Here is a 26,908-nt window from a genome sequence, read left to right as displayed (position 1 = left end):
TACAATAACCTACCCTACCCTACCCTACCCTACCCAAAGCCTACCCTACCCTTCCCATACCGTACCCTACCTATACCCGGCATACTCATGCCCCACTCATACTTGACCAAGGTTTACCAAATTTGAGTGCTATCGTCCTACCTGTTCTTGCGATATGTATAAATGGGCCCTGCACGTGCGCACGCGCTTAATGAACTCCAGATGACTTATATGAGCCACCTGTCTAAATTGTCACTAACAGTGTACAAAAATTGAGTGAAATCGACCCAGGGATTCATCAGGTGTAGAAGCAGACCCCCTCACGTGCGCACGTGCATGAGTCCACCTCACCTGTGACACATGACCTTACATCGCTTGGTGAGTGCCCTACCTGCCGGCAGTCCAAGTTTCAGCGCAGTCGGCCCAGAAACGGCTGAGTTATATGCAAGTACAATTTTCAAGGGTTTGGCGATATCCCTAAGCGGGCGGTGCCTTCCAGCCTATGCCGTGCTGACTGATTGGCAAATGTTTAAAGACATGCCGGCTATAAGCCATCGATCGGATTTCATCGGAAAATATGTCTAACGTTAACAAAACACGGTGGCATGACTGAGTCATTTTCACGGAAGTTTATTTACTTTTTGATAATATTTTGGGTGGATATTGATGAGAAAAGAATGCGCTATCCGAATATGTGTGTTTTATGGTCAATTTTCAACGTTTTCGATACGTTATGATGTTGTAAAGGACAGCGCACCCGGCGCGCATCAAATTTTCAAATAAATTTCTCATTATTAAGGAAGTGGTAGCAACAATCACTTTTTCTTTTCATTCATTGCATCACACGTGCAATTACCTAAGAAATGGTACCACACCGATTTCATGCGGTCAAACCGTTTTCAAACGGCACCGATTTTTCCTCCACGAGGCACAAAATCGGCCATTTTTTCATAGCAATTGTTCCTGATGTGCACGTGCTGCGCCCAACGTTATAAAACCATATCAATACGCTAGGTCCATCTCTCCTCTATCGATCGGTGGCAACCGCGTTTCGCTGTGGCAACCGGTCGTCAAGATATAAGCCCGGAAAGGAGCACGCGTCGGACCGATTTCGGCCGACGGCGCCATTTTTCGCGCCCCGTGTTAAACCAATGGCGAGCGTGCCTCGTGCTCGCGACGCCGCCAGAGACGCACCCCTGGTCGGATTGCGCCCAAATTTTAATACCATCGTTCGATTTGACCGCGCTTGGTGCCTGCCAAATTGCACGCTCCTGGATGGCGCCGTTCCGGCGCAAGACACCCAGATGTGATGACACTTTTCGTTTGTGACACACAGACGTACAGACCGACAACTTCTCTTTTATAATATACTAGAATACAGGTTTACGCGATAACTGTATAGGTTCGAGATATATTAAGGGGATTATCAGTTTGGTTGTCAAAACTTCTAGGTTTAATAAGTAGAGTTTGGTAGTTTCTTCATTAAACTGTATAGTAGGTGTGTATGGCTTTTCGAGGAGCAATGGAGATCCTAATGTTGGGACTTTGAATTGTGAAACGCCGCCCGTCCGCCGCAAAACGCAAACACCGCAAAATGCGCCAAAGGCACGCCCGAAATGCCGACGCAAACGTCGCAAAAAATAAAGAATCGCCCGCCCGACGCAAAAAAAAAAACGCAAAAACGCCGCAAAAATAAAACCGTTCGCATCGAACGCACGCTAACCGCCAACCGAAAACGCCTAAAAATCGCCCGCCCGCCACCAAACGCAAACACCGCAAAAAAGCGCCCGCTCGCTTCAAACGCAAACACCGAAAAAAGGAACCAAAAAAGCGCCCGCCCGCCCCAAACGCAAAACGCACGCCCGAAGCGCCAACGCAAACGTCGCAATAAATAAAAACAAATAAAAAATCGCCCGCCCGCCGTCAACCGCAAAAAAACGCAAAAACGCCGAAAACAAATCAAAACCGCCCGCATCGCCCGCCCGACCGCCACCAAACAAACACCGCCGCAAAAAACCGCCCGCATCGCACGCCTGCCCGCCGCCAACCGCAAAACGCCGCAAAAAACGACCGCGTGCCGATAAACGCAAACACCGCAAAAGCGCAAACGCCGCCGCAAAAAAAAAACCGCCCGCCCGAATCGCACGCCTCCCCGCCGCCAACCGCAAAACGCCGCAAACGCCGCAACAAAGGAAACCGCCCACATCGTACGCCTAACCGCCGCCAATAGGAAAAGCCGCAAAAGGCCCTACCCTACCCTACCAATATACATACCCTACCCATACCCTAGTCCTACCCATACCCTACCCATACCCTACCCTACGATTACCTTATACCCTACCATACCGAACTTTACCCTATCATACCCAACTTTACCCTACCCTACCCAAACGGCAAACCTACCTCTACCCTATCCTACCCATACCCAAAACTACCTCTATCCCATACAATACCCTACCCATACAATACCCTACCCTACCCTACCCTACCCTACCCTACCCATACCCTACCCTTCCCATACCGTACCCTACCTATACCCGGCATACTCATGCCCTACTCATACTTGACCAAAGAGTTTCACAACATTTGAGTGCTGTCGTCCTACCGGTTCTTGAGATATATAAATGGCCCCTGCACGTGCGCACGCGCTTACTGAGACTCCAGATGACTTATGTTATGTAAGCCACCTGTCTAAATTGTCCCTAACAGTGTACAAAATTTGATTGAAATCGACCCAGGGATTCATCAGATGTAGAAGCAGACCCCCTCACGTGCGCACGTGCATGAGTCCACCCCACCTGTGACACATGACCCTACATCGCTTGGTGAGTGCCCTGCCTGCCGAAAGTCCAAGTTTCAGCGCAATCGGCCCAGAAACGACTGAGTTATATGTAAGTACAATTTTCAAGGGTTTGCAATATCCCTAAGCGGGCGGTGCCTTGTAGCCTATGCCGTGCTGACTGGCAAAAGTGTAATGACATGCCGACTATAAGCCATCGATCGGATTTCATCGGAAAATATGTCTAACGTTAACAAAACACGATGGTATGCCTGACTCATTTTCACAGAAGTTTATTGACTTTTTGATAATATTTTGGGTGGATATTGATCAGAAAAGAAAGCGCTATCCAAATATGTGCGTTTCATGGCCAATTTTCAACATTTTCGATACGTTATCGTGTTGTAAAGGACAGCGCACTCGGTGCGCATCAAACTTTCAAATAAATTTTTCATTATTAAGGAAGTGGTAGTAAAAATCACTTTTTCTTTTCATTCATTGCATCACACGTACAATTACCTAAAAAATGGTACCACACCGATTTCATTCGGTCAAACCGTTTTCAAACGGCACCGATTTTGCCTCCACGAGGCACGAAATCGGTCATTTTTTCACAACAATTGGTCCTGATGTGCACGTGACGCGCCCTTCGTTATAAAACCATATCAATACGCTAGCTTTAGCTCTCCTCTATCGATCGGTGGCAACCGCGTGTCGCTGTGACAACTGGTCGTCAAGATATAGGCCCGGAAAGGGACACGCGTCGGACCGATTTCGGCCAATATCGCCATTTTTCGCGCCCCGTGTTAAACCAATGGCGAGCGTGCCTCGTGCTCGCGACGCCGCCAGAGACGCACCCCTGGTCGGATCGCACCCAGATTTTAATACGATCGTTCGATTTGACCACGCTTGGTGCCTGCCAAATTTCACGCTCCTACATGGCGCCGTTCCGGCGCAAGACACCCAGATGTGGATGACACTTTTCGTTTGTGACACACAGACGTACAGACCGACAACTTCTCTTTTATAATATATCCGACTAGAATACAGGTTTACGCGATAACTGTACGTTTGGATGGATACTGTAGATGGGGCCATTAGTTTGGTTGTCAAAACTTTTATGTTTATATAAGTAGGGTTGAGTTTGATAGTTACTTTATTCAATTGTGTAATAGGTGGGTGTGGCTTTTCGAGGAGCACTACGGATCCAAAAGTTTGGACATTGAATTAAAAAAAACACGCCCGCCCGCCGCCAACCGCAAACGCCGCACAAATAAAAAACGACCGCCTCCAACCGCAAAAAAACACCGCAAACGCCGCAAAAAATAAAAACCGCCCGCATCGCGCGCCCGCCCGTCGCCAACCGCAAACGCCGCAAAAATGAAAACCGCCCGCATCGCACGCTCGCCCGCCGCCAACCGCAAACGCCTAAAAAAACGGCCGCCCGCCGCCAAACGCTAAAACCGGAAAATGCGCCAAACGCACGCCCGAAATCCCGACGCAAACGTCGCAAAAAATAAACAATCGCCCGCCCAACGCAAAAAAGAAACGCAAAAACGCCGAAAAACCGTCCGCAATCGCACGCACGCTAACCGCAAACCGAAAACGCCTAAAAATCGCCCGCCCGCCACTAAACGCAAACACCGCAAAAAGCGCCCGCTCGCCCCAAACGCAAACACCGCAAAAAAGAAACAAAAAAAAGCGCTCGCCTGCCCCCAAACGCAAAACGCGCAAAACGCACGCCCGAAATGCAACGCAAACGTCGCAATAAATTAAAACAAAAAAAAAATCGCCCGCCCGCCGCAAACCGCAAAAAAAACGCAAAAACGCCGCAAACAAATCAAAACCGCCCGCATCGCCCGCCCGCCCGCCGCCAAACACAAACACGGCCGCAAAAAATCGCACGCACCGCACGCCTGCCGCCGCCAACCGCCAACCGCCGTAAAAAACGGCCGCCCGCAGACAAACGCAACCACCGCAACAACGCAAACACCGCCGCAAAAAAACGCCCGCATCGCACGCCTGCCCGCCGCCAACCGCAAAACGCCACAAACGCCGCAACAAAGGAAACCGCCCGCATCGCACGCCCATCCGCCGCCAATCGGAAAAGCCGCAAAAGGCCCTACCCTACCCTACCAATATACATACCCTACCCATACTCTAGTCCTACCCATACCCTTCCCATACCCTACCATACGTTTACCTTATACCCCACCATACCCAACTTTATTTTACCATACCCAACTACCCTACCCTACCCAAACGGCAAACCTCACTCTACCCTATACCTTACCATACCCATACTTTACCCTACCCTACCCATACCTAAAACTACCTCCATCCTATACACTACCCTACCCATACAATACCCTACCCTACCCTACCAAAGCGTACCCTCCCCTACCCTTCCCTACCCTACCCTACCCAAAGCCTACCCTACCCATACCCTACCCTTCCCATACCGTACCCTACCTATATCCGGCATACTCATGCCCTACTCATACTTGACCGAAGAGTTTCACCAAATTTGAGTGTTATCGTCCTACCTGCTCTTGAGATATATAAATGGGCTCCTGCACGTGCGCACGCGCTTACTGAGACTCCAGATGACTTATGTGAGCCACCTGTCTAAATTGTCCCTAACAATGTACAAAATATGAGCGAAATCGACCCAGGGATTCATCAGATGTAAAAGCAGACCCCCTCACGTGCGCACGTGCATGACTCCACCCCACTTGTGACACATGACCCTACATCGCTTGGTGAGTGCCCTGTCTGCCGACAGTCCAAGTTTCAGCGCAATCGGCCCAGAAACGGCTGAGTTATATGCAAGTACAATTTTCAAGGGTTTGGCGATATCCCTAAGCGGGCGGTGCCTTGCTGCCTATGCCGTGCTGACTGATTGGCAAAAGTGCAATGACATGCCGGCTATAAGCCATCTCGATCGGATTTCATCGGAAAATATGTCTAACGTTAACGAAACACGGTGGTATGCCTGAGTCATTTTCACGGAAGTTTATTGACTTTTTGATAATGTTTTGGGTGGATATTGATCAGAAAAGAATGCGCTATCCGAATATGTGTGTTTTATGGTCAATTTTCATCGTTTTCGATACGTTATCGTGTTGTAAACGACAGCGCACTCGGCGCGCATCAACCTTTCAAATGAATTTTACATTATTAAGGAAATGGTAGACATAATCACTTTTTGTTTACCATCATCCATTTTCTCATATATTTACCTAAAAAATGGTACCACACCGATTTCATTCGGTCAAACCGTTTTCAAACGGCACCGATTTTTCCTCCACGAGGCACGAAATCGGCCATTTTTTCACAACAATTGGTCCTGATGTGCACGTGACGCGACCAACGTTGTAAAACCATATCAACACGCTAGCTTCATCTCTCCTCTATCGATCGGTGGCAACCGCGTGTCGCTGTGACTACCGGTCGTCAAGATATAAGCCCGGAAAGGAGCACGCGTCGGACCGATTTCGGCCAATATCGCCATTTTTCGCGCCGCGTGTTAAACCAATGGCGAGCGTGCCTCGTGCTCGCGACGCCGCCAGAGACGCACCCCTGGTCGGATCGCGCCCAAATTTTGATACGATCGTTCGATTTGACCACGCTTGGTGCCTGCCAAATTTCACGCTCCTACATGGCGCCGTTCCGGCGCAAGACACCCAGATGTGGATGACACTTTTCGTTTGTGACACACAGACGTACAGACCGACAACTTCTCTTTTATAATATATCCGATTATGGTGTCAAATAAATCTACAAAAAATTCTCCGTTTTTCCACGTGAATTGATTTTGCTTAACCCGCGAACTGGTGGGGTGGGGGGCTATTTCCCCCCCCCCCTCCAGACTTTTCGCTATATCTCCAGAACCGCTGCGCCGATCGTCACCAAACTTTCAGTACCCTTCCGGACGTCAATTTTACACATTGTGACCAAAACTTTTTCCAAAGGCTATGATAGGTTGGCCGGAAATGACGTCATAGTGACGTCATGTTCTGCCGTTTTCGACCCAAAAAAGGGTTTCGCGGGAAGAGCTGTCAGGCCTATAGCTTTGCAAATACAGAAAGATGATAAGACGTAAAAGATGTAGAATTAACAGGGCTACAAAACTGCTATCTCGGATTTTTGAAATTTTTGGATTTTGACCCCCAAAAATCAAAAAGTAAATTTTTTGGATATAATAATCGAAAAATCCAAAAAGTTTTTTGAGTTTCGCAAAAACCGGAATATATGTGATAGTCTTTACCGCCTTCCATCCACATACCAAATTTGAGATTGATACCACTTTTTTTGGCGAAGTTATAGCGAAAAACTGTTCAAAATTGATGACGTCAAATTTTAAAACTCAATTTTGAGCAATTCTAGACCCCGTAGCGCAAAACAAAGACCACCATTAGACTCCCCGTGACGAGCTGCATCGAATCAATACCCATTTTACGCAAAACTATCAACTTTAAAATTTGACCTTTTTTGGCCTGACCTTGACCTGACCTTGACCTGAACTTCACCAGAAAGTGACCTAAGCCGTACCTGATAGTCTTATAACCAACACCATTGAGTTGGAAATGAAAAATTGGCCATAAAACATGCATCACACAACCTTAGTAAAGTTGGGCTCATGTGACCTGACCTGTGACCCTTGGTGACCTGACCTGTGACCTGACCTGGTATTGTCAGTGACCTCTAATAGCAACATATCTACTAGGCAACTGACGCCCTATCGCTGATTCTCGACAAAATGCGTTTTCCTCGGTGTTATAGCGCATTCCCTAGAAGACCCGTAACGGTGAAACATTTCATCTTTGACCTGACCTGTGACGTCATCGGTGACCCCGAGGTCAATGAAATTTGGTTTCCCTCGACAAATTTGACAGGCCTTTCGAACGCCGTTTGAATTTTGCGGATCCGTCCAGTAGTTTCGGAGATACGAGGGGGGGGGCAAAAAATAGCCCCCCCCCCCCACCAGGTCGCGTTATAAACAGACCCCACCAGGGCGCGGGTTAAATGTTGTTAGGGGTCCTCTATTCGCAAAAGAAATCCGTCTAACTTTTTTGAGAAGCCCGGTAGGTTTACACCAACCTTTACTACCGGTCTCTGGTCTTTGCCTCAGGTGCCGCGGTTGGCGAAGGGATATCTTTGCGAAAAAGGCTCTAGACGCTCTACACCTTTTTAGGCGCAATTTCAAAAAGTTGAAGACCAAATTTAAAACGTTTACGTGAAATTTCGAACGTAAACTTCTTGACTTTGGCCTTTAACTTTTTTAAATTGCACCTGAAAAGGTGGATATAGTCAGGGATATAGTAAGCTCTTTCTTGACGTACTTTGTGTCATATGCCACACCATTGTCAAAAGACAGCAAAGATTACGCAGCTCCAGTTTCAGTTGAGTCGATTGAGAAAAAAAGTGTTTTGTGCAGGCGAACTTTGAAGTCAAGGAACTGTTAAGCAGAATTTCCTGCTAAGACCCTGGCTCAGCTCGGGGAATCCCTAATGAACGGTAGAATTTCGAGTCGACCGCTTATCATGCCCAATTAGCCGGACATAGCCTGACCCCACACGCCAACTTCACCTGACCTGTAACGCAACTCTGCAAGAGCAAATAGCTAGCGCCGAAACGGCTCGAAGTGGCCGCTTTCACCACTGCAGTGACCCGACGGGAGACTGACTTATGTCCAGTGGGTTAACGGGGTGGGCTTTTATTAGCCGCGCGGGCCCGGGGGGACAACATTTACCCCCTCTGAATATTTGCGATAGCTCCTGAGCGCTTTGCGGTGGAGGCGCAAAACCTTCAGAACCTTTTCCCCAATCAATGTCACATCTCCTGGATTAATTTTTTTTTTTACCCAGTCCCCTTGATGACGTCACAGGGTTTCATTTTCCTAGACTCTTGCACGGCAAATGTCGACGTCACAGACGTGAACTTCAAGCAGCTGCCAAAAATTGAGTTTATGGAGCTAGAGACAAATTTCGAGTACAGTTGTGTAGCATATGACTAAGGTAAAAATACAAAAATAATGTTGGTGACCAGAGGTCAGAGGTCAGGTCAACGATCCCGAGCTTGAATTTTAGTTTTTTCACAAATAACTTCAACAAAAATGGCCGTAGAGCTAAGGCAGTGGTGCACTGGTGCCAACGCATTTGTCTTGTCAAGACGCGTCGAATGACATATATTTTGTTTAGAAAAGGTTAAGTCTTATGTGGACCTAATGTGACCTCGAATGACCATTGGCTGACCTTGGCACATGGAAGGTGTTATATTATGAATTTGATGATATATTGTATGATGAGTTTGGCATTGACCCTGACCTCTGACCTTGAAAATTGACCTGAGGTCAAAAATTTTAGATGCTGTGGAATCGTCTTGTAAAGACCTTCGTTTGGTACCGTTTTTGTTTCCATACCTCCTATATTTACGGAGTTAGACAGGGGGTTAATATTTTCCCCGGGCTGCGGTGGTTGGGATTACCCCCCCCCCCCGGGCCCGGCCGGGCTAAGTTGCATGGATTTTCTTTTCTGGCTTGACTTCCACAACAAAAGTAAGCATTATAGTGATTAAATGAAATTGTTAATATCTAGTACACATGCTAAAAATAGAGCTATGAAACATATGGGTCAGAATGATAAGGGGAGGGGAAAGACGGATCTCCCCTTAGTTACAAATAACTAAATTAGAAAACGGCATATCGTAATAAACTTTCAGTAACCTCGTGTTGATCAATTTTGCACCTCTTCAAAAATGTAACGACCCTGACCTAAACGATTTGTGGTCCTTTAAAAATGAGTTTTTTTAGACAATGAGAGATCAGATTGTAGGTTCAACGTTTTTATCAGCTCACATCTGTACGTTTCGAGACACTTGTTTTTAGAAACTTGCAAGCATGTAAAACAACAATATTTTCCGCGTGGATTACGATGGCGGTCAGGTCATGTAAAGGTCAGGCTAATGTTATGGGCTTCATATGACCTTTGGTTGAATTTAATAGGTTCTATCCCTCGCCCCGTTTGGGGGGGGCATTTTGCCCCCCCCCCCCTGTGGTTTTTCCTGAATAGCAAGAAAACGGCGGCGCGCAGCGCCGCCAAATTTTCAGTGTACCTTCCCGGGCATCAATTTGACACCTTCACACCAAATTTCAAGTCTTAGGTCACCTTAGGCCAGGAGTTATTGAGGTCAAACTGAGGTCATGTTCGAGCAAAAATGAGCAAAAAACATGCAATCTTGAAACGCTCACCAAATCTACAGTTATCAAGAAATTTCAAAGTTCTTTATATGGTCTAGTAGACAAAGAGCGGCGTTACAAAACTGCTGTCTCGGATTTTCAAAATTTTGGGGTTTTGACCCCCAAAAATTCAAAAAACTGATTTTTTAGAAACACAAAAAAAAACAAAATTTTTCCGAATTTCGAAAAAAAACGGAAAATATGTGATAGTCCCTGCGCTCTTCTATATACATACCAAATTTCAGATCGATATCTCGTTTTTGGCCAAGTTATAGCGAAAAAAAAACTGTTAAAAAATGATGACGTCAAATTTCTTAACTCAATTTTTAGCGATTCTAGACCACGTACGGCAAAACAAAGACCACCATTGAACTCCCCGTGACGATCTGCATCGATTCGATACCCATTTTATGCAAAAATATCAACTTTGAAATTTGACCTAATTTGACTTGACCTTGACCTGACCTTGACCAAAACGTGACCTAAGCTGGCCCCAAAGGCTGCCTGACCCACATAATCGCATTTGTCATGTAAAATGGACCATAAAACATGTATCACACGACACTTTCATATTGTGACCCCCCAGTGACCTGACCTCTGTGACCTGACCTGGTATCAGTGACCTCAAATAGCAAAATATGTGTTTGAAGAACATTTCCCCATCGATGATTTTCAATGAAATGCATTTGACTCGATATTACAACGCATTTCTTGAAATGCCTGTAAACGGTGAAAATTCGACCTTTGACCTGACCTGTGACGTCATCGGTTTGACCTAGGTCAATAAGATTGGGTCACAAGGTAGTTCCCTGATAGGGCTATCCAACACCGTTTGCCGCTTGTCGCTAGGTTGCGTGGTTCTCGAGATCTTAGGGGGCCAAAATGCCCCCCCCCCAACGGGGCGCGTTGCTCGGCAGAGCCCAACGGGGCGCGGGTTAACAGCATTTAGGGTGGTTTCGGAAGCTGTTTTTGGATTTAGCTCCGATTTGGGCATGCGAGAGAGCGTCTCGATGACCATGCACAGCATTGCAAAGCTGTCGATCATGGTAAGCATCTTCTACCAGTATAACGCCTTTTGGGGCGACTAACGGAGCGAGCGAGAGGGTGGCCTTGCACGTGCGAACTTGCGAGGGGTACCTCCAACTGACTTGTGCACGGCACCCTACTAACCGGTCTCTAGCAATGTGCCAAATTTGAGCACAATCGGCCCAGCCGTTCTCGAGATCTGGAAGCGGCACCCTGCACGTGCGCACGTGCAAACTCGGTCCCGACTGACTTTTGCACGGCACCCTACTAACCGGTCCCTAACCGTGTACCAAATTTGAGCGCAATCGGTCGAGCCGTTCTCGAGATCTGGAAACGACCCCTGCACGTGCGCACGTGCAGCAGCACCCGAACTCTGGCACATGGATATGCAGTGCCTAGTGGGTGCCTACCTACATGCCAACTTTCAGCGCAATCGGCCAAGTAGTTACCGAGATATTGCAACAATTACAAAACTGACACCTCTTCGTTTTGCACGTGGCACGTGCATAAGGGGTCACCCACATGCATCGGGAATAGTCCAATACTTGGTAGAAGGAATGAAGCTACCCTACAAAATTTACCGCATATAAATCGGTCAAGTGGTTGCTAAGATATAAGCCTCGCAAAAGCGTCCGCACGGCCGGCCGGCCGGCCGGCCGCTCATACTCAGAAATTTCCGTTAATCAAAGGAAAGACTCCGCTCGCTTCGCTCGCTCCGTAATGAATACCCAGTGGAACCCCTCGTGGTTGACCTGACCTGACCTGACCTACTCAAACGCACAAATAGGTACATCGTTGTTTAGCAAAACGATTGCCAGATTCAAAAGAAACATCCAAAAATACCCTCTAGTAACCTCTCTTTATCAAGTTCTTGCAGACCCCGCTTTTCCCGACATATGGGTCATTGGCCTGACCTGGAAGGTCAGCCATAAACCAATGACCAAAGGCGTTAAAATCTTGCACCATCGACTTTGTCTCGTGAGTTGCGAGCCACGCGCTCGCTTTTTAGTGAAGCTCTACCTCGATCAGTAATCGAGCATATATCTAGTAATCTATCTACTAATCAATCTACTAATCTATCTACTAATCGATCAGATCAGTAATCATCAGGGGGAGGAGGCATCGGCCCTTTTATGCGTTAGCGGCTGTGAAAACGTCGGTATGCGTCAGAGTTTGCAAACTTATGCATCGTCATCCCAAAATCCAAGACTCGTTTATTTTCTCAGTAATTATGATACATGACTGCCGTTATATAATGGTAGAGTTGCCATCCGTTGCGTGATATTAACATTTCAATCTTCTCTTTCTGCAGGGACGTCGCTGTAAAGTCGGTTCACATCTGCTGCGGAGGTCGCCAAAGTGGGGCGGCTGTCACCAACAAAGAGTGAAATTGAGTGATTACCGGAGAAGACCCAGCCCTTTAGGAGATGGCCGAGGCTCATTCAGCAGCGAGATTACGGCGGCCACCTAGAGGTCGTCCTCTGCTGCGACTTCTGCCGACTCTCCTGTCATTTGTGTCTTGATTTCGCCGCTCCTGCTGCCGGCACCGGCGGCCTCTGTTCCTGTGAATGCCACAGGTCAGAGGACGTCGCTTGCCACATGGCGGACGGCGCCCGGAGGGAGAACGGATGATGGTCGAGGGTCACCTTCATCATATGTATCCTCTGTTGAGGCTCAACAGCTTGGAAGGAGCATCGCGATGTCAGATGGACGGACAAACAACAGTGTTTTCCATACACTTCAGTTCCAGGAAAACACAACGCAGCTCAATGCCACATGGAAAGCTTCCCAACGAGAAACTACGCTACCGCATCCTACCTCGAGATATAGAGAAGATCGTCATGAAACGCGAAATAGCAGGAACGTAGCTCACATCTCAAACAGAAATGGGATTCATCCGAGCCTAAATTCGTGGGAGCCTCGAAAAGAAGTGCGAAAGGCAGCATGGCGGACGACTGCACCAAGAAACAACCAAAGGTATTATGCGGTGCATAACAGCAAAGCCCGCGAGTTTCAGCGCAGGAGCGACCAGGCAGAACCAGTTACAGCTGGGAACAACAAATCCCAGAGGAACAGTGTCACGAGCCAAGCAGTTTGGTCGCGTGAGTCGGGCGAATCCATCGAGGATCAGCGCGCATTCACACAATCCTCTCCGCGGGCGGCGTCCGCGACGGTCAACCAGCGTGATTCGGCAGAACGCGCCGGCCGGCACACAGGTCCACAGCAGAGGTCGTACAGCAGCAGCGCAACGTTCAACTCGCCATTTGATGCTCCAAGAGCCAGCGCGCATCATAGTTCAGGACTGGAACCAGCTCATAGATCAGAGCCGGGCTTTCAGACGAGCTCCTGGCTTACACAACTCCGTCATAATCTTAGCTCAGGAATCAACTACTATATTCAAGACATAACTGATAAAAATTCTGATAGTCTTGCAATGGTGCGTTCGAGTCTTCGCCACTGGAACCCACAGGATGCATCGCAGTCCGCGAAAGCTATTGAACCGCGTCTTCAGACGAATGCAGACAACCCTTCCAGCGACGTGACCGAACAAGTTCAACAGGATCTGAGTGATGTCATAAAGGCTCTAACTCAGTACCACCTTATAAGGTAAGTGCAAGTGATCTGCCAATTTGCGAACAACCCAATTCGCCGTCAAAGGTTAAAAATCAGTGTAATATTCACCTCTACTAGCTGAATATTACATTACCTACAACCGAGCGAGGCATTGTCATCAGTGTTCCTTAGGGCTTGTGCCGGACCCCACCTGCCGAAGGAGGAAGGGGGACGTTTCGGTCCCTCTGCTGCCTCGGCAACCTCTAAGCTGATTATCCGTATCGAGCAATCATTTAAAAGAAAAAAATCATTAAATACTCCGTAAATGATCTGACTGGTGATCTTGTTTCGTTGACATGTAAAGTGCTACCGATGAGTTCACACGTCAGGTCAAAACAGTTGTTTTACCTTCTGCAACAGTAAAAACAAAGCTGTTAAGCATTATGTCGGCGATTCAAAATCAATTGATGCTTTTCTTTCAAAACGATTCTACATACTTAGCCCGGGTCCTAGAAGGGCGAGGGCTAAGTAGCACCGTTTGGGTTTGATAGAGCAAATGTGGCTTCTTCGTATTTCATATTCATGTATGCCAATCGGCAATCACCATGCCACAACTGAGAAGTTGATCTTGCATTGGTGCATGTCCTTCACTCTAGCGTTGTTGTTGCTGCTGTTTTAGGGGCTTAGTTCCATTCAACAATGAAGATTCTGACTTGGAACGTAACGACCAGTGTTACCGAGCTTGTGCCAGGTCAGATGACCTGGGATCTGAAGAGCCAGGAGCAGCCAGCGGAGGTCTGAAGGTCAGTCCATGTCTGTCAAAGGCTGACTGTCATTAGGATCATGTATGGAGGTCGAGTCACAATAGGCACAGAAGCACGCCCATGTTGTGAAGAAAAAAAACAGTTGTGTTCTTTGCTGCTGAATGGCCATGAACTGAATTAGTTTGAACGTTGTGGTTGGATGAATAATCTGATGCAAATTTCCCGAACGTTTGGAATAGGTTCACTTAATCACAGGTGTGATAAGTCCTAGAGCTCTGGAGGTATACCAGGAAATCGTAGACCATGGATCATGGACACGGTGCTGCTTTTAGGTGCCAACGTCATGGGCATGCTGTATTCCATACAGCTATTTACTTGTTCACCTGCTCTATCGTGACTAAGATATCAACTGTCTGCCTCAGGCGACCGCCACTATCCTCTGGGCCGTCTTAGCGGCCAGCGTTGCCTGGATGGGGCCTGCCGCCGTTGGAGGCAGAAACTTAGCAGCTGGTCCCAGCTCTGTCTGCGATACACTAACCGAGGTCATCAGCCCTGAGACGTGTCTTCAGTTGGAGAATGTCATCAAACAGCTCGACCCAGGTGAGCTGCCACCAGCCGTGAGCTAACGTCTTTTGTGAAAATCAGACTCAGGCCGGAGGCGGCAGCATATAAAATAGCCAGTCAAGCAAACTTTAGGGCAAAATAATGGATTGCTGAGTGAGAACAAGTAGCGTTTGATAACTATAAGTAGCGTTTATAGCGCTTCGAAAAGAGACACTGTATTTACATAGTATAACGACCTCGACGACGATAATGTTCTTATTTTAATCTAGACATTTGTGCGCACGATAACCCATAACGATGTCATTCACTTTGTGACATGATGTCGCTCATTTCAGACGTGCTTGCCGACTTCATTGACCTGGCTGCTGCTTCCAAAACCGAATCAAACATCTTTATACCAATGAACAACGTGTTTGGCCTCTCATCCGGGTGGCATCAAACGGGAGAGCAGCCGGCGCAAACCGGAGAACAGCCGACGCAAATCGCGAACAGTCTCAAACTGCCGCGATCAGGGACGTCAGTGGCGATAGCGAGGCATCATTCGATTCCCACGACATCCCTGAGGGATGGTGGACCTCTCCAGGCAGGGTCCGGAGGTCGGTGCCATCAACGACCGACGACGACCAGTCGAGGACTCGTCCTGTGACACTGGCCTACCTCACGGACCTGCAGCGGATGACCCAGCAGACACAGACTGTCCGGCGTAGTCATGGCGATGAATGGTTCAGAAATCCAGTAGCACCGGCGTCATTCTATAGTGTTGGTGTGGAGAACAACTCACCTTCAGTTTACGTAGACTACACCGATGAATCTGGGGGCTCGCGACAAAGTATCCGTGATGACTCGAATGGTTTTGATACGGCTAATCCTGTCATTCAAACCGAGTGGGCCCCGTTCGTCCCCATAACCGCCCGAGCTCCCGAGCCGGGCGGCTGTGGTCGAGGGTGAAGAGTGCGGTCTGGGCTCCCCAGGATGATGTCCAGGAGGCTCCACGGCCTGCGCCGATGGATGGCGGCTCGCCGATCGGCTGGTGCTCAGGATCGGTCAGACACGCCACGAACTCAGCGAAACGATCAGCTGCAGAGACAATATCAGAACTACTACCAGAAGGAGCATCGGCAGCAGCGACGAGTATCTTCTGGCTACGCTCCTGCCGCTGTCAATACCAAGGTCTGCAAGTGTCACGTGAGACCGAAAAATGGGTACAAGACCGGCCTCCTCCATGGCAGCGCACTGGGAAAGTTCCTCAGCACCAGCTTCTGGATACCAGCGCTGGGACTTGTCTACCTGCTCGGTCTTTCCAGGTAAGATTGTTTTATAGGGAAAACTTTTGATAGTGTGACGCACGCAGCTGCAGAGCCGTTTTAGACGGTGGCGATAGGAATGTCTTCCCTAAACGACAAATTTTGTGTTGTGAGCTGTTAACTAGAAGTGTCGGAATACAGCGAACGAGACTCGCTAGGTTACTTGAATACGTTGGACTTGTCATGCCTGTTTAGGACTTAGGTTGTGGGCCTATAACGCCTATGAAATCATTCACAGATCAGGGCAATGGTCATAGCCACGGGCACCCTTCAATCATACATCTATGTAATCATTCAGTAAATTATTCAATTATGTTCTCGAGGCAGGGCCACTCGCACGACCATCAGATAACTGACAACCACTTGGTTGGTGAGAGCTACATGCTACAAGTGTTTGGTAACTCAGCTCGAGCTACCTCGTTCTGCTCTAACTGTATCCTGTTTTCTTTGTTTCAGATCCACTACCACCACCACCACCAGTACCGGAAGCTCCGGAGCGGTCACGGTCAACGCCGGAGGCACGACCTCGCTTACCAACAACGACGACGACAACCTGTCCAACGCAGTCACCATCACCCTTACCAACTCGCCGACAAACACCAACACAGCCACACAGACCAGCATGAATACAGTCACCACCACCATAACCGACAACTCCATGAACACCAACACGGGTGGTGATAACACAAACACGAATACAAACACTAACAACGGAAACGGAAACAATGGTAACAACGGAAATAACGGCAACAACGGAAACAATGGTAATAACGGGAACAATGGCAACAACGGGAACAATGGCAACAACGGGAACAATGGCAACAATGGCAACAACGGGAACAATGGCAACAACGGGAATAACGGAACAACGGCAACAACGGGAATAACGGGAACAATGGCAACAATGGTAACAACGGTAATGGTAACAACGGAAACAATGGTAACAACGGAAACAATGGAAACAACGGAAACAATGGGAACAATGGTAACGGTGGCAACAAAAGGAGATAACAAATAGCTTGTGAGGAGCTAAATTGCAGTGCAAAGGGAGCTAAAAAGAAACTTTGAGTGATGCTGGATGTTACGGGGGTTATTTTGTTAGTTTTGCTTATTAATGTTCTTAGAAGTATTTACTGCATGGGCGGTAGCCGTTTGATGACTTATTGATGTTGATGTTTGATGCCCTATTTTCGCCATCCCACACAAATATCATTGGCCCTTACATAATGCTGGCTCGCAATACTAAATACGCAATGCGCATGAAATTCGCGTGTTGGGAGGAAGTTGCCTGAGCCCATGCGTCACCCGGAGACTGCGGTCATCCGGGCTCCAGTTTCGTTAAGCGTTATGTTTGAACAGAAAGTATTTTGACTGATACTTCCCTGAAGTTCGAAGTGGCCCATACAAATTGGTTATTTTATTTCGCGCTAATGCACAATTGTATGCGAACAATGCTGCACCTAAGCATTCAATGATGATGTTGAAAAGGACAGGCTTAAAGGGTCCTCGGCAGCTAGACAGCGGGGTTGGCAGCAACTGCCCTCGTGATGGTGTATGCTGCACAGCTGATATAATGGATATGAGCTGGTGTGCGGACCTGCTTTCGTGGCATATGGTGCTTTATTTACTGCTGATGAAGGGTATATGTAATTGCGATGACTGATGACTATGAATGCTGACCCTCTAGTGAGGTGTATATGACAGGTGGCCTGCATCAAGTAACCTGTTTGATGATGTATCGTGACATGACAGACGACTACAGGGTGATCTCACTATGTTGTAACCTTTCATAGTTATGCATAGGTAAAAGGCGTTTGGTGAGATCCTTGGTAATAATACAGTGATGCTTGTGTGTTTGGGTCCTTTCTTCGCTGTCTGCGGAGCTAACAGTGATGGACCGCTTTACAAAGAATGATCAAGACATATTCTGTCCACCTACGCCTGCTGTTATTGAATCATTACTCAGCCGAAAGTCATTGGCTAAGGGACAGGGGGAAAGACGCTGTTCACGTTCTCTTCTATGCATACGCATAACGCCTTATCCCCGAAACCTGATATTTTTGCGGGACGGGAGAAGCGGCGTCGCGATGGGCATCGGCTCAGATCTCTATCGGTTTGTCTGTTCCAGCTCTGCTAGCGCTGCAATTTACCTGAAGACCCCACTCTAAAATTGAGGATAATGTAAACGAAACATAAACAAAGCACCATAGGTAAAACGCATAATAGAAGTAACAATTGTGACGGTTGACGAAACACTTTTCATTCTCATGCTCTGTAGTCCGTAGGTCACTCGTGTAAGAACTTTTGACAGGATTCCTTCGACCGATCGCTCAGCTTTCAGTTTTTTTTTTCTATCAGTATCACGATCACAATATCCACGCCTTGACGAGTGATCACTGTCGTCACTGGCATATCCACGCCTCGACGAGTGATCACTGCCGTCACTGGCCAGAGAAAGAGGGATCGTGGCAGTGCAAGGTTGACGCCATTCAATCTTGATCGTGACCCACTCAGCGTTCCAAAGCTGTCACTCGTGACTCGAAAGGCCCTCAAGAGGTCCCGAACCGATCATTACCAGTACGGACCGCTTGCAGTCACGAGTTGAAAGACCTCCTGAGCGGCACTATCGGGAGGACGTGGCCGTGACACAACCGGTCGTCGTCACTATAAGCACGCGCAGCACAAAGACCGCCACTCCATGTCGGCCACTCCAGTCCAGCTGTGGGCCGATATGCAGGTGCGGTTCGTTGGCGCCGCAGCTAGCGGCTGCTGGCCGGAGTTTGGCTGCTGGACTCTCGAGACCGGCAGGATGCATTGGCAGAGTTGAGGATGGCTGACCTGGGCCATGCTGGCCGGAGTTTGGCTGCTGGACTCTCGAGACCGGCAGGATGGTGGCGAGTTCAACATGGCTGACCTGGGCCATGCCTCACTGTATACGTCGCTACCCGGAGCTACAAGGTGCCTAACAGATATTGCACTTCGGTTTTCATGGAAATGTAAGTAAACTGGAGGCAGTTTGGCTAACGTTTCCTTGGAAAACGGAGCGCCAGTGCCTGGTAGCGTCGGGTAGCAGCGTATCGTGAAACATGGCCATGTGGTCACTGTCAGACGAGGCGCGTGACCCAGGACCGGACGATAGAGTGATTATGCAAAAAAAAAATCGTTTTCCCAGGATCCCTATCACGTTTGCTTGCGCCAATGTGCTCTTCACGGACTTCACATACCTATGTATGCAGATAAACATTACACAGTATATCTACATGCAGTACCCCGCCGGCACTTACGATCGTTAGCCGCAGTCACGTCAGTACCTACACACTTGCAAATACCTACCAAAGTGCCCTTTCATCGTCTGTCCTAAAAAACTGACTTGCAGAGGCAGTGACTCGTACTTCATTCTATAATCGTTTACAGGCTGGTAAGAGCTCTGATTGCCCTGGGTGACAAATGGTTCATGCTGGTGATGACGGCCAACAAAATTAGATTCCAACGCGACAAAGGAGGTCACAGGCACTCCCACAGATTATCATAGGCTTAGCGCCGCTGCTGGATCTGGGAGCTGGCTACCGGCTGGCGATCATTGCACCCCGGTGCCAGCAGTGACCCGGGTGCCAGCGGTGACCTCAGGAGCCTCGGGTAACGCCGTGGAGGATGCCGTGCCAATGACGTTCCGCAAGTACAGAAAAGGGTGGTGCGCCCTTCATACCGATACGGCACCAGGTGCTCACTCTGGCTTTAGTTCTGGTCATAACTCATCCACGTGACGGTAACTGGTCGAAGGCGGACCACTCTGGTAAGTGGTCAAGACGGACTGTTACAAGTTGTCAATCATACGAGCCTACCGCTCAACCCGCGCCCCGTAGGAGGGGGGGGGCGAAACGGCCCCCCTGTCCTTTTCCGTTGATATCTCCTAAACGGCTGGAGATATCGCCATTAAACTTTCAGGACCCCTCAGGGCATCAATTTTACACATCGTGACAAAAAAAATCCAGAGGCTATGATAGGTTGGCCATAAACGACGTCAGAATGACGTCATGTTCTGCCATTTTCGACCGAAAAAAAGACCTTCGCGAGAAGAGCTGTCAGGCCTACAGGCAACTGAAGGGGTTCGTTCGATCCCTCTAAAATACGAGGACTAAAACTCGGAGAAAATGCAGGCCCAGACCCCAGTAAACCTAAAACGAAACGATTTGCAGCTTGAAGAAATGATTCGTTTTCGTTTTTAGAATGAAATCGCAATGGTGATAATACCTAAATCGCTATTCGAGAAGCAAAAATATTGTAGGTATGTCTCCATAGGTAAAAGATAGGTATACTCGAAATATGTAATGGACCACAAAATCCAACACAATAAATATTACCATTACCAATATCTCAAGTGTTTTCCATTCGTACAATGATAAATGAATATGTCAAGCATTATAATTGTATTGTCCTCCAATGATTGTGTCCTCTCAAATGATTGTCCTCCAATGAATATGTGTCCATTTTGACGAGCCTGTGTAAGCGCCGATGTGACCGCGTATATTCGGATGCAGTATGAGCAGAGCATGGGTCCCGAAAAATTCCTCAGAAACTAGAGAAATTCTCGGACACACACGACGGGTACCATATGAATGCGGGTGAGACTAAATGCTTACTTCGAAATTTAAGCTGCGTTGCGGCATTGGCGGTTATGTGCGGCGTGTATGCCGCATGATTAGTAAGCGGCGACCACTAAATTAAAAACTCAATAGCTTTGACCTGTTTTCAATGGATAACACTGCATACCAAAAATGTCCATCGCTCTCGTCATAGGATATTTAGATTTAAATAACTAACTTATCTACATCATCGTTTTGAACCAAATTAATACTTTCAACTTGACACTCGCCCGTATAGGTGTTTTTTTCCAGCCGCGAACGTATAAGGTATAACCCCTTGCCGTTTCGCTCCTGATCAAGCTAGAGCTTCGCGGAAAAAAACCAGCGTGTTGCCCGTGACGAGAGGAAGCCGATGATACCCAATTTTAAGGTCATAGGTCATCGGTTGACCTTCCAGGTCAGGTCAATGACCCAAAAGGCAGGAAAATTGGGACCTGTTAGAACGTTGGACGTGGTGAACATTGGGACCTGAAAAAGTTGCACCTCTATGTAATATGTGGGTTCGAAATCGATATACTGTGTGACGTTCCAAGAACTATTTGGGAAAAGTTGCACCTCCGGAGAGACGGACGGACGGACGGAGAGACGGATGGACGGACGAAGAGACTGATGACGGACGGACGGAGAGTGACTGATGGACGGACGGATGGAGAAACGGACGGACGGATGGACGGACTGAGAGACGGAAGGGCGGACGGACGGACGGACGGACTGAGAGACGGAAGGGCGGGCGAACGGACGGAGAGACGGACGAGAGAGAGAGAGAGAGAGAGAGAGAGAGAGAGAGAGAGAGAGAGAGAGAGAGAGAGAGAGAGAGAGAAAGAAAGAGAGAGAAGGGTGGTGAGAGAGAGAGAGAGAGAGAGAGAGAGAGAGAGAGAGAGAGAGAGAGAGAGAGAGAGAGAGAGAGAGGAGAGAGAGAGAGAGAGAGAGAGAGAGAGAGAGAGAGAGAGAGAGAGAGAGAGAGAGAGAGAGAGAGAGAGAGAGAGAGAGAGAGAGAGAGAGAGAGAAGGGTGGTGAGAGAAAGGAGGATCCGATGAAGGAAAAGACTTAGAGATATGGATATTACTTGTAAGAGACTCGGGGAGGACGGGAAGGAGACTGATACCTAAAGAGAGGAAAGATGATCGTGAGCAAGGGGTTTGGGAGATAGGTAAGGAGACAGGGGAAAATGAGATTTTATTGCTCCGGTCCCAATAACACTTCCCAAAATAAAATATAATTGGTCGTAGACTCGTAATTATCGAATAAGAATCGGAAATTGTCAATTGAACGTCTGACTGATTTGCTTACATCGATCCGCCCTATACCCTGTTTGACATGTTTGCACCAAAGCCAACTTGCAGGCTATACATCGAGCCAGTGGTATATACTATACAATAAATACATCTCTCCCGGTGGTATACCTGCATAGAGCCGAGACCTCCGGCCGTATTTTCCCACGATCAGCCGGATTGCAAAGCCGAGTATTTTTTCGTCCGTTGCAGGCGGCCGGCGCAATCTCCGTGAAAGAAGCGCTCCAGTGACAAAAGCACGAGCAGATCGCCTAAATGCCGGTGGCCGCGAGAATTTCTCTAGTTTCTGAAGAATTTTTCGGGACCCATGCTCTACTCATACTGCATCCGAATATACGCGATGTGACCTTGAGAAGAGAATGAGGAAAATACGCAAATGAGTTTGTGACAATTGTGGTCGCGTTTTCTCGCCCATTTTGTTTAAATTTTATATTGACAGGTAGGTGAGAAGGCTGCTTGTATTGTTGAAAAATTAATTCAAAGGTCTAGCGTTGATTCAAAGCTGCAAAGAAGGCAATAGGCAATACATAGCTAATCTTCTAGCTAGCCTAAAGTCTATTGCAATAGGCGTTCAGATTTTGGACCTTTAGATCAAGATGCTGATGCTAGGTTCAATATAATTGAGCATCTTGTTAAGTTAGGTTTAGGTTTGTTTAGGTTTTGTTAGAAAGAAGTACCTCCAGGGCCAGGCATAGCGCCTCTCCTTGGTTGGAAAACCTTCGTGTGACGTTTGCTCTACTAATACCGAAAATACCTTTAAAACGATGGTTCCTGTTTTAGGTTGTGTTGTTTAAGACTTTGAATGACATGAAACATCTGTTGAAAGCTGGCACAACTGCTGTGTTAATGCCAATTACTGATCACGTAATTCATGTTTACAGATTTTATGTATATTTAATGTGTCGCACAATGCTTTTTATTATGGGTCATCTTCCACCTTCTAAGTTACTGATGGATCCAGTGGGTGCATTTTGGGTAAATGCCCCCGTGGCAGTCAAAATCAATGAAAATGTACAGTTTTTAAAGAATAAAAAGGAAACTTCAACTTCACAACTTTTAGGTGATCAACTTTTATGAGGAAAAGGTTGTGTTAACGTTTAAAATGCACAAGAGTGCATGACAAATAGGAATGGGAGTTTTTGGAATTTGCAGAAACTTCTTGGGTGAAATCATCTTTTTGCACCCTAGGCTCAAAAATGATAGGTAAGATACCACCCAATATTGCCTAAATCATATTAACCTAGAAAACTGTTCAAACAAACATTTACTCCTAAAAAAGGCAGGTACACTAAGCAGAAATAAAAAACCTAATCTAACATCAACATGTTTGATCAACATGACCTAACCTTATCTGGCATAAACTCATCTTACCTGAAATAATGGGTGATTGGCTGTAACTTATGAATGTTTTGTGTAGAAAGTATAATAACTCAGGAGTGTTGATGGGTGATCTCACTTTTAAGCTTAGAAGGATGTGTCCTTTCCTTTCATCTTCCTATTTTGCCAATTTGTCCAGTTTTTATAGTGTGCAAAAAGAGGAAATAACTTTTTTTTTGTATGCTTCCTCCAATGTGTAAGACCACTCTTCTGGATCAGCAAGTGCACCTACTTGTGATTATTTTGTCTATTAACCATTGCATTGTGCTTTTCACTCTTTCTCTTGTTCATCAGTAGCATCTATCTCATACAGAGTTGCCACTCTGTGTCTGCCACCATGGCACAATGAAGTCTTTAGACCCCAGTTTAATCTATTTGAAGCCTTTACATGGTCCATTTCTCTTCAGAATCTGTCTTTTTAAGATACCTACTTGTAGAACTTGGAAGTAGAAAATAGGACCAGTCATGTTGCAGCAAAGGTGTGCTAGGTAAATGTGTCATTCGTTGTCATTTCACCAGTAGGTGCATAATCCAGTGCTGAAGAGTAAAATTAGAGTTGATTATTGGGAGGATGAAGGTCTCCTTTCATGAAGAAAATGAAGACAAGGTCTCTGTCCTTATGCAGAGAGCAAAGGAGAGATTTTAGGCAAAAGATGAAGTTAATTCTCAGGCTAAGGCATTCTACAGTTGGCTTCAGCTACAGCATGAAGCCAACTACAAGGTAACTGTCAACTGAACCTGAAAATTTACCTCAGGTACCTATTGCTTGTCTTAGATCTATTCCTGACCACCACTATATCTACTTATGGGTACACACACAGACATCATATGCTAGGCAAAAGGCAATGATACTTCAGATTAGGTCTTAGTAGGTTAGATAAGGTGTAAGATAAGGTTGGGTCAGGTCAGGTTATGCTGTTTTTAGATAGGTGTGACATTTATTATGTTCCTCAGATCCGAAATTTGTTCCACACAATGCCTTCCATTTATATTGTTTTAGATTGAATTCCTATCAAATTTATGGTTGTACAGGCTGGCCCAAGCTATTGCATTGTAACTAAATCCAATAGGCCTGGGTCTGTTCACGTTTCGCCCTTGCAGTAACCATTGCCGTGTGTTGTGTGCCCACAGCCAGTGACGCTGTCAGCCGGGCAGGATGGGTAACGCCCAGAACCGCGAGCGCCACCGGTCTGGCGACACGGCCAGCGGCTCAGCCTCTCCGGTGGGCCGGTTCTCCGACTCGCCGTTCATCTGGGACCACGACCGTCGCCGCCACTCGTCGGCCACGCACGAGGGCAGCGCGCCCGTGCTGCCCGAGCACAGGGGGCGCCGGTTCAGCGGCATCGAAGCCGTCGTGCCGCCGCACCACCCGCCGCTGATGACGCAGCGCTCGGTGCCAATTTCGGTGCCGCGCGCGACGCCAGAGCCGCCGGCTGAGGGCCCGCAGGAGCGCCGCCTGCCGGTCGTCATCCAGTGGAAGAAGGGCGGCAAGAACGTGCAGCTGTGCGGCAGCTTCACCGGCTGGAAACCGGTGCCGATGGCCCGCAGCGAGAGCAACACAGACTCGGAGCACATGAGCATCGTCAACCTGCCCGAGGGCAGACACGAGTACAAGTTCTTCATCGATGGGGAGTGGATGGTAGACAACAACGAGCCGACGACCGTCACCGACGGCGACAAGCGCAACTTCATCACCGTGAAGCTCTCTGACTTCACGGCGTGTGACGCGCTCAACATGGAGACCGTGTCGGCTGGCGGTGATCTGTCCGGCTCTCCGCCGGGTAAGTACGGCCAGGAAGTGCCGCAGCCCAAGCCGTGGGCACCGTCGTCGCCCAACCACCCTCCGGCACTGCCGCCGCATCTTCTGGAGGTGATCCTCAACAAGGACACGCCTGGCTCCATGGAGCCGACGCTGCTGCCAGCGCCCAACCACGTCATGCTTAACCACCTGTACGCTCTGAGCATCAAGGACGGTGTCATGGTGCTCAGCGCCACCCACCGCTACCGCAAAAAGTACGTCACCACTCTGCTCTACAAGCCCATCTAGGAATTCCCTACCTCGCCTGCCAAGGTGAAGGCCGAGGGGTGAAGGCCCAGACGGGCCTGGCCCGGCCGGCCGCCGCGGTGGGTCGGGTCGGCGCAGTGGGGTGGAGGAGCCCGAGAAGTAGTGCGCGGTATCGGGGGTGTCGTGGTCGGGTACGACGTAGCTGATGTGTGCTGGATGCGAGCGCCGGGGAGCGGGCTGCGGACGCGCCCTACAGCGAGAGGTGCGCAGAGGGCGCTAGTGGGCGTGCAGCCTTCGATCGTGGCACGGTGTTATAGATTGACGGTCGTCACTATAACCACACTGCACAAACTCTGGCTGAGACGCGTATTTTAAGAATATTTTAGCGGTCTTGCTATGCACTCTTGCACTGCATCTGACCTTGCTGTGGTGGTGGGTTGAACATTGGGTTCCCTGTCGATTCCGTCTCACTTCTGTCCATCTTTCTACTGATTTTATAACTCGCGCGTTTTGGTGGCGGTGGCATATATTACTTAATGTTTGCCTTTTTTAGTTTATTATTCCTCCTGCTGTGTATTACTAACATTCCACCGAATGCTGTAACTGGAGGCTATATGTCAGCTTTGTGTTGCCGTCCCCGTTTAGTTACGCGTAGTGAATAAGGCGAATTTATTGCAATGGTGCCTCGATCAGTGAACAAATTTGGTGCCGCCTACTGTGCCAATGTTAGCGACGGGTAACCACGGTTGCCCTCCGTGCACAAATATGTGGCATTGTATTGACGGTGTAGTATTCAGATTGTAGAAATGTTTATTTTGTCACCGATAAGGTCTCGAGGTGACCGAAGTACCCTATACAATTTGCACCAATAATGATGTGTCCTGTGATTTTGCCGCGCGTAACAGTTGTGTGCCATGTGTTTTTAGACATTTTGGATAATACACGGATGAATTACACGATGATACCGATCGTTTCGGGTGTGAATGGCCGTCTGCTCAAATCATCGCGCCTAGATCACTTTACTATTAGCCACGCGCTGGGCAGGCACGAAGTGTGCAGTTTTTTCTTTGCTGTCCCAGCGACATGTGACACGCTAAACTGCCGCTTCTAAATTAGATTGACAATTTAAAAATCTCACCATCGAACAGTGTTCAGGACCTACGCAGCAAAATCAGCGTTGGACGGGCTCTAGCATCGTCATTCCGTCTATTCAGAAGCATCAACTAAATACGTGTATCTAAGAAAAAAGAACATTAATTCTCAGAGCAGCAATCGACACGCACTTTGTATGTGGATCGCTTTTAAATGTAAACGCAAATACAAATACAATACAGAGTTTTCTGTCTGGAGGAAAATTCGGCCGGACCTCACGGCTCGTTTCA

General features: G+C 48.0%; 2 protein-coding genes across 2 annotated transcripts; both read left to right on the top strand.

Annotated features, from left to right (window-relative positions):
* The first annotated feature begins 14,785 nt into the window (after window positions 1-14,785).
* Window positions 14,786-17,931, top strand: LOC122368143 (N66 matrix protein-like). The gene is made up of 4 exons (XM_043341813.1): window positions 14,786-14,941; window positions 15,241-16,209; window positions 16,666-17,080; window positions 17,914-17,931. Exons 2-4 carry the CDS (start codon window positions 15,878-15,880, stop codon window positions 17,929-17,931), a joined length of 765 nt encoding a protein of 254 aa, XP_043197748.1. The 5' UTR covers window positions 14,786-14,941; window positions 15,241-15,877.
* A 4,546-nt stretch (window positions 17,932-22,477) lies between these two features.
* Window positions 22,478-26,488, top strand: LOC122368146 (5'-AMP-activated protein kinase subunit beta-1-like). The gene is made up of 2 exons (XM_043341815.1): window positions 22,478-22,583; window positions 24,653-26,488. Exon 2 carries the CDS (start codon window positions 24,678-24,680, stop codon window positions 25,566-25,568), a length of 891 nt encoding a protein of 296 aa, XP_043197750.1. The 5' UTR covers window positions 22,478-22,583; window positions 24,653-24,677; the 3' UTR covers window positions 25,569-26,488.
* The last annotated feature ends 420 nt before the right edge of the window (window positions 26,489-26,908 follow it).

Source organism: Amphibalanus amphitrite, unplaced genomic scaffold (genome assembly GCF_019059575.1).
Source record: "Amphibalanus amphitrite isolate SeventyFive unplaced genomic scaffold, NRLGWU_Aamphi_draft 000927F_arrow, whole genome shotgun sequence".
Classification (NCBI taxonomy): Eukaryota; Metazoa; Arthropoda; class Thecostraca; order Balanomorpha; family Balanidae; genus Amphibalanus; species Amphibalanus amphitrite.
The sequence above is the reverse complement of the archived record's forward strand: the minus strand, read 5'-3'. Positions and strand labels throughout refer to the sequence as shown.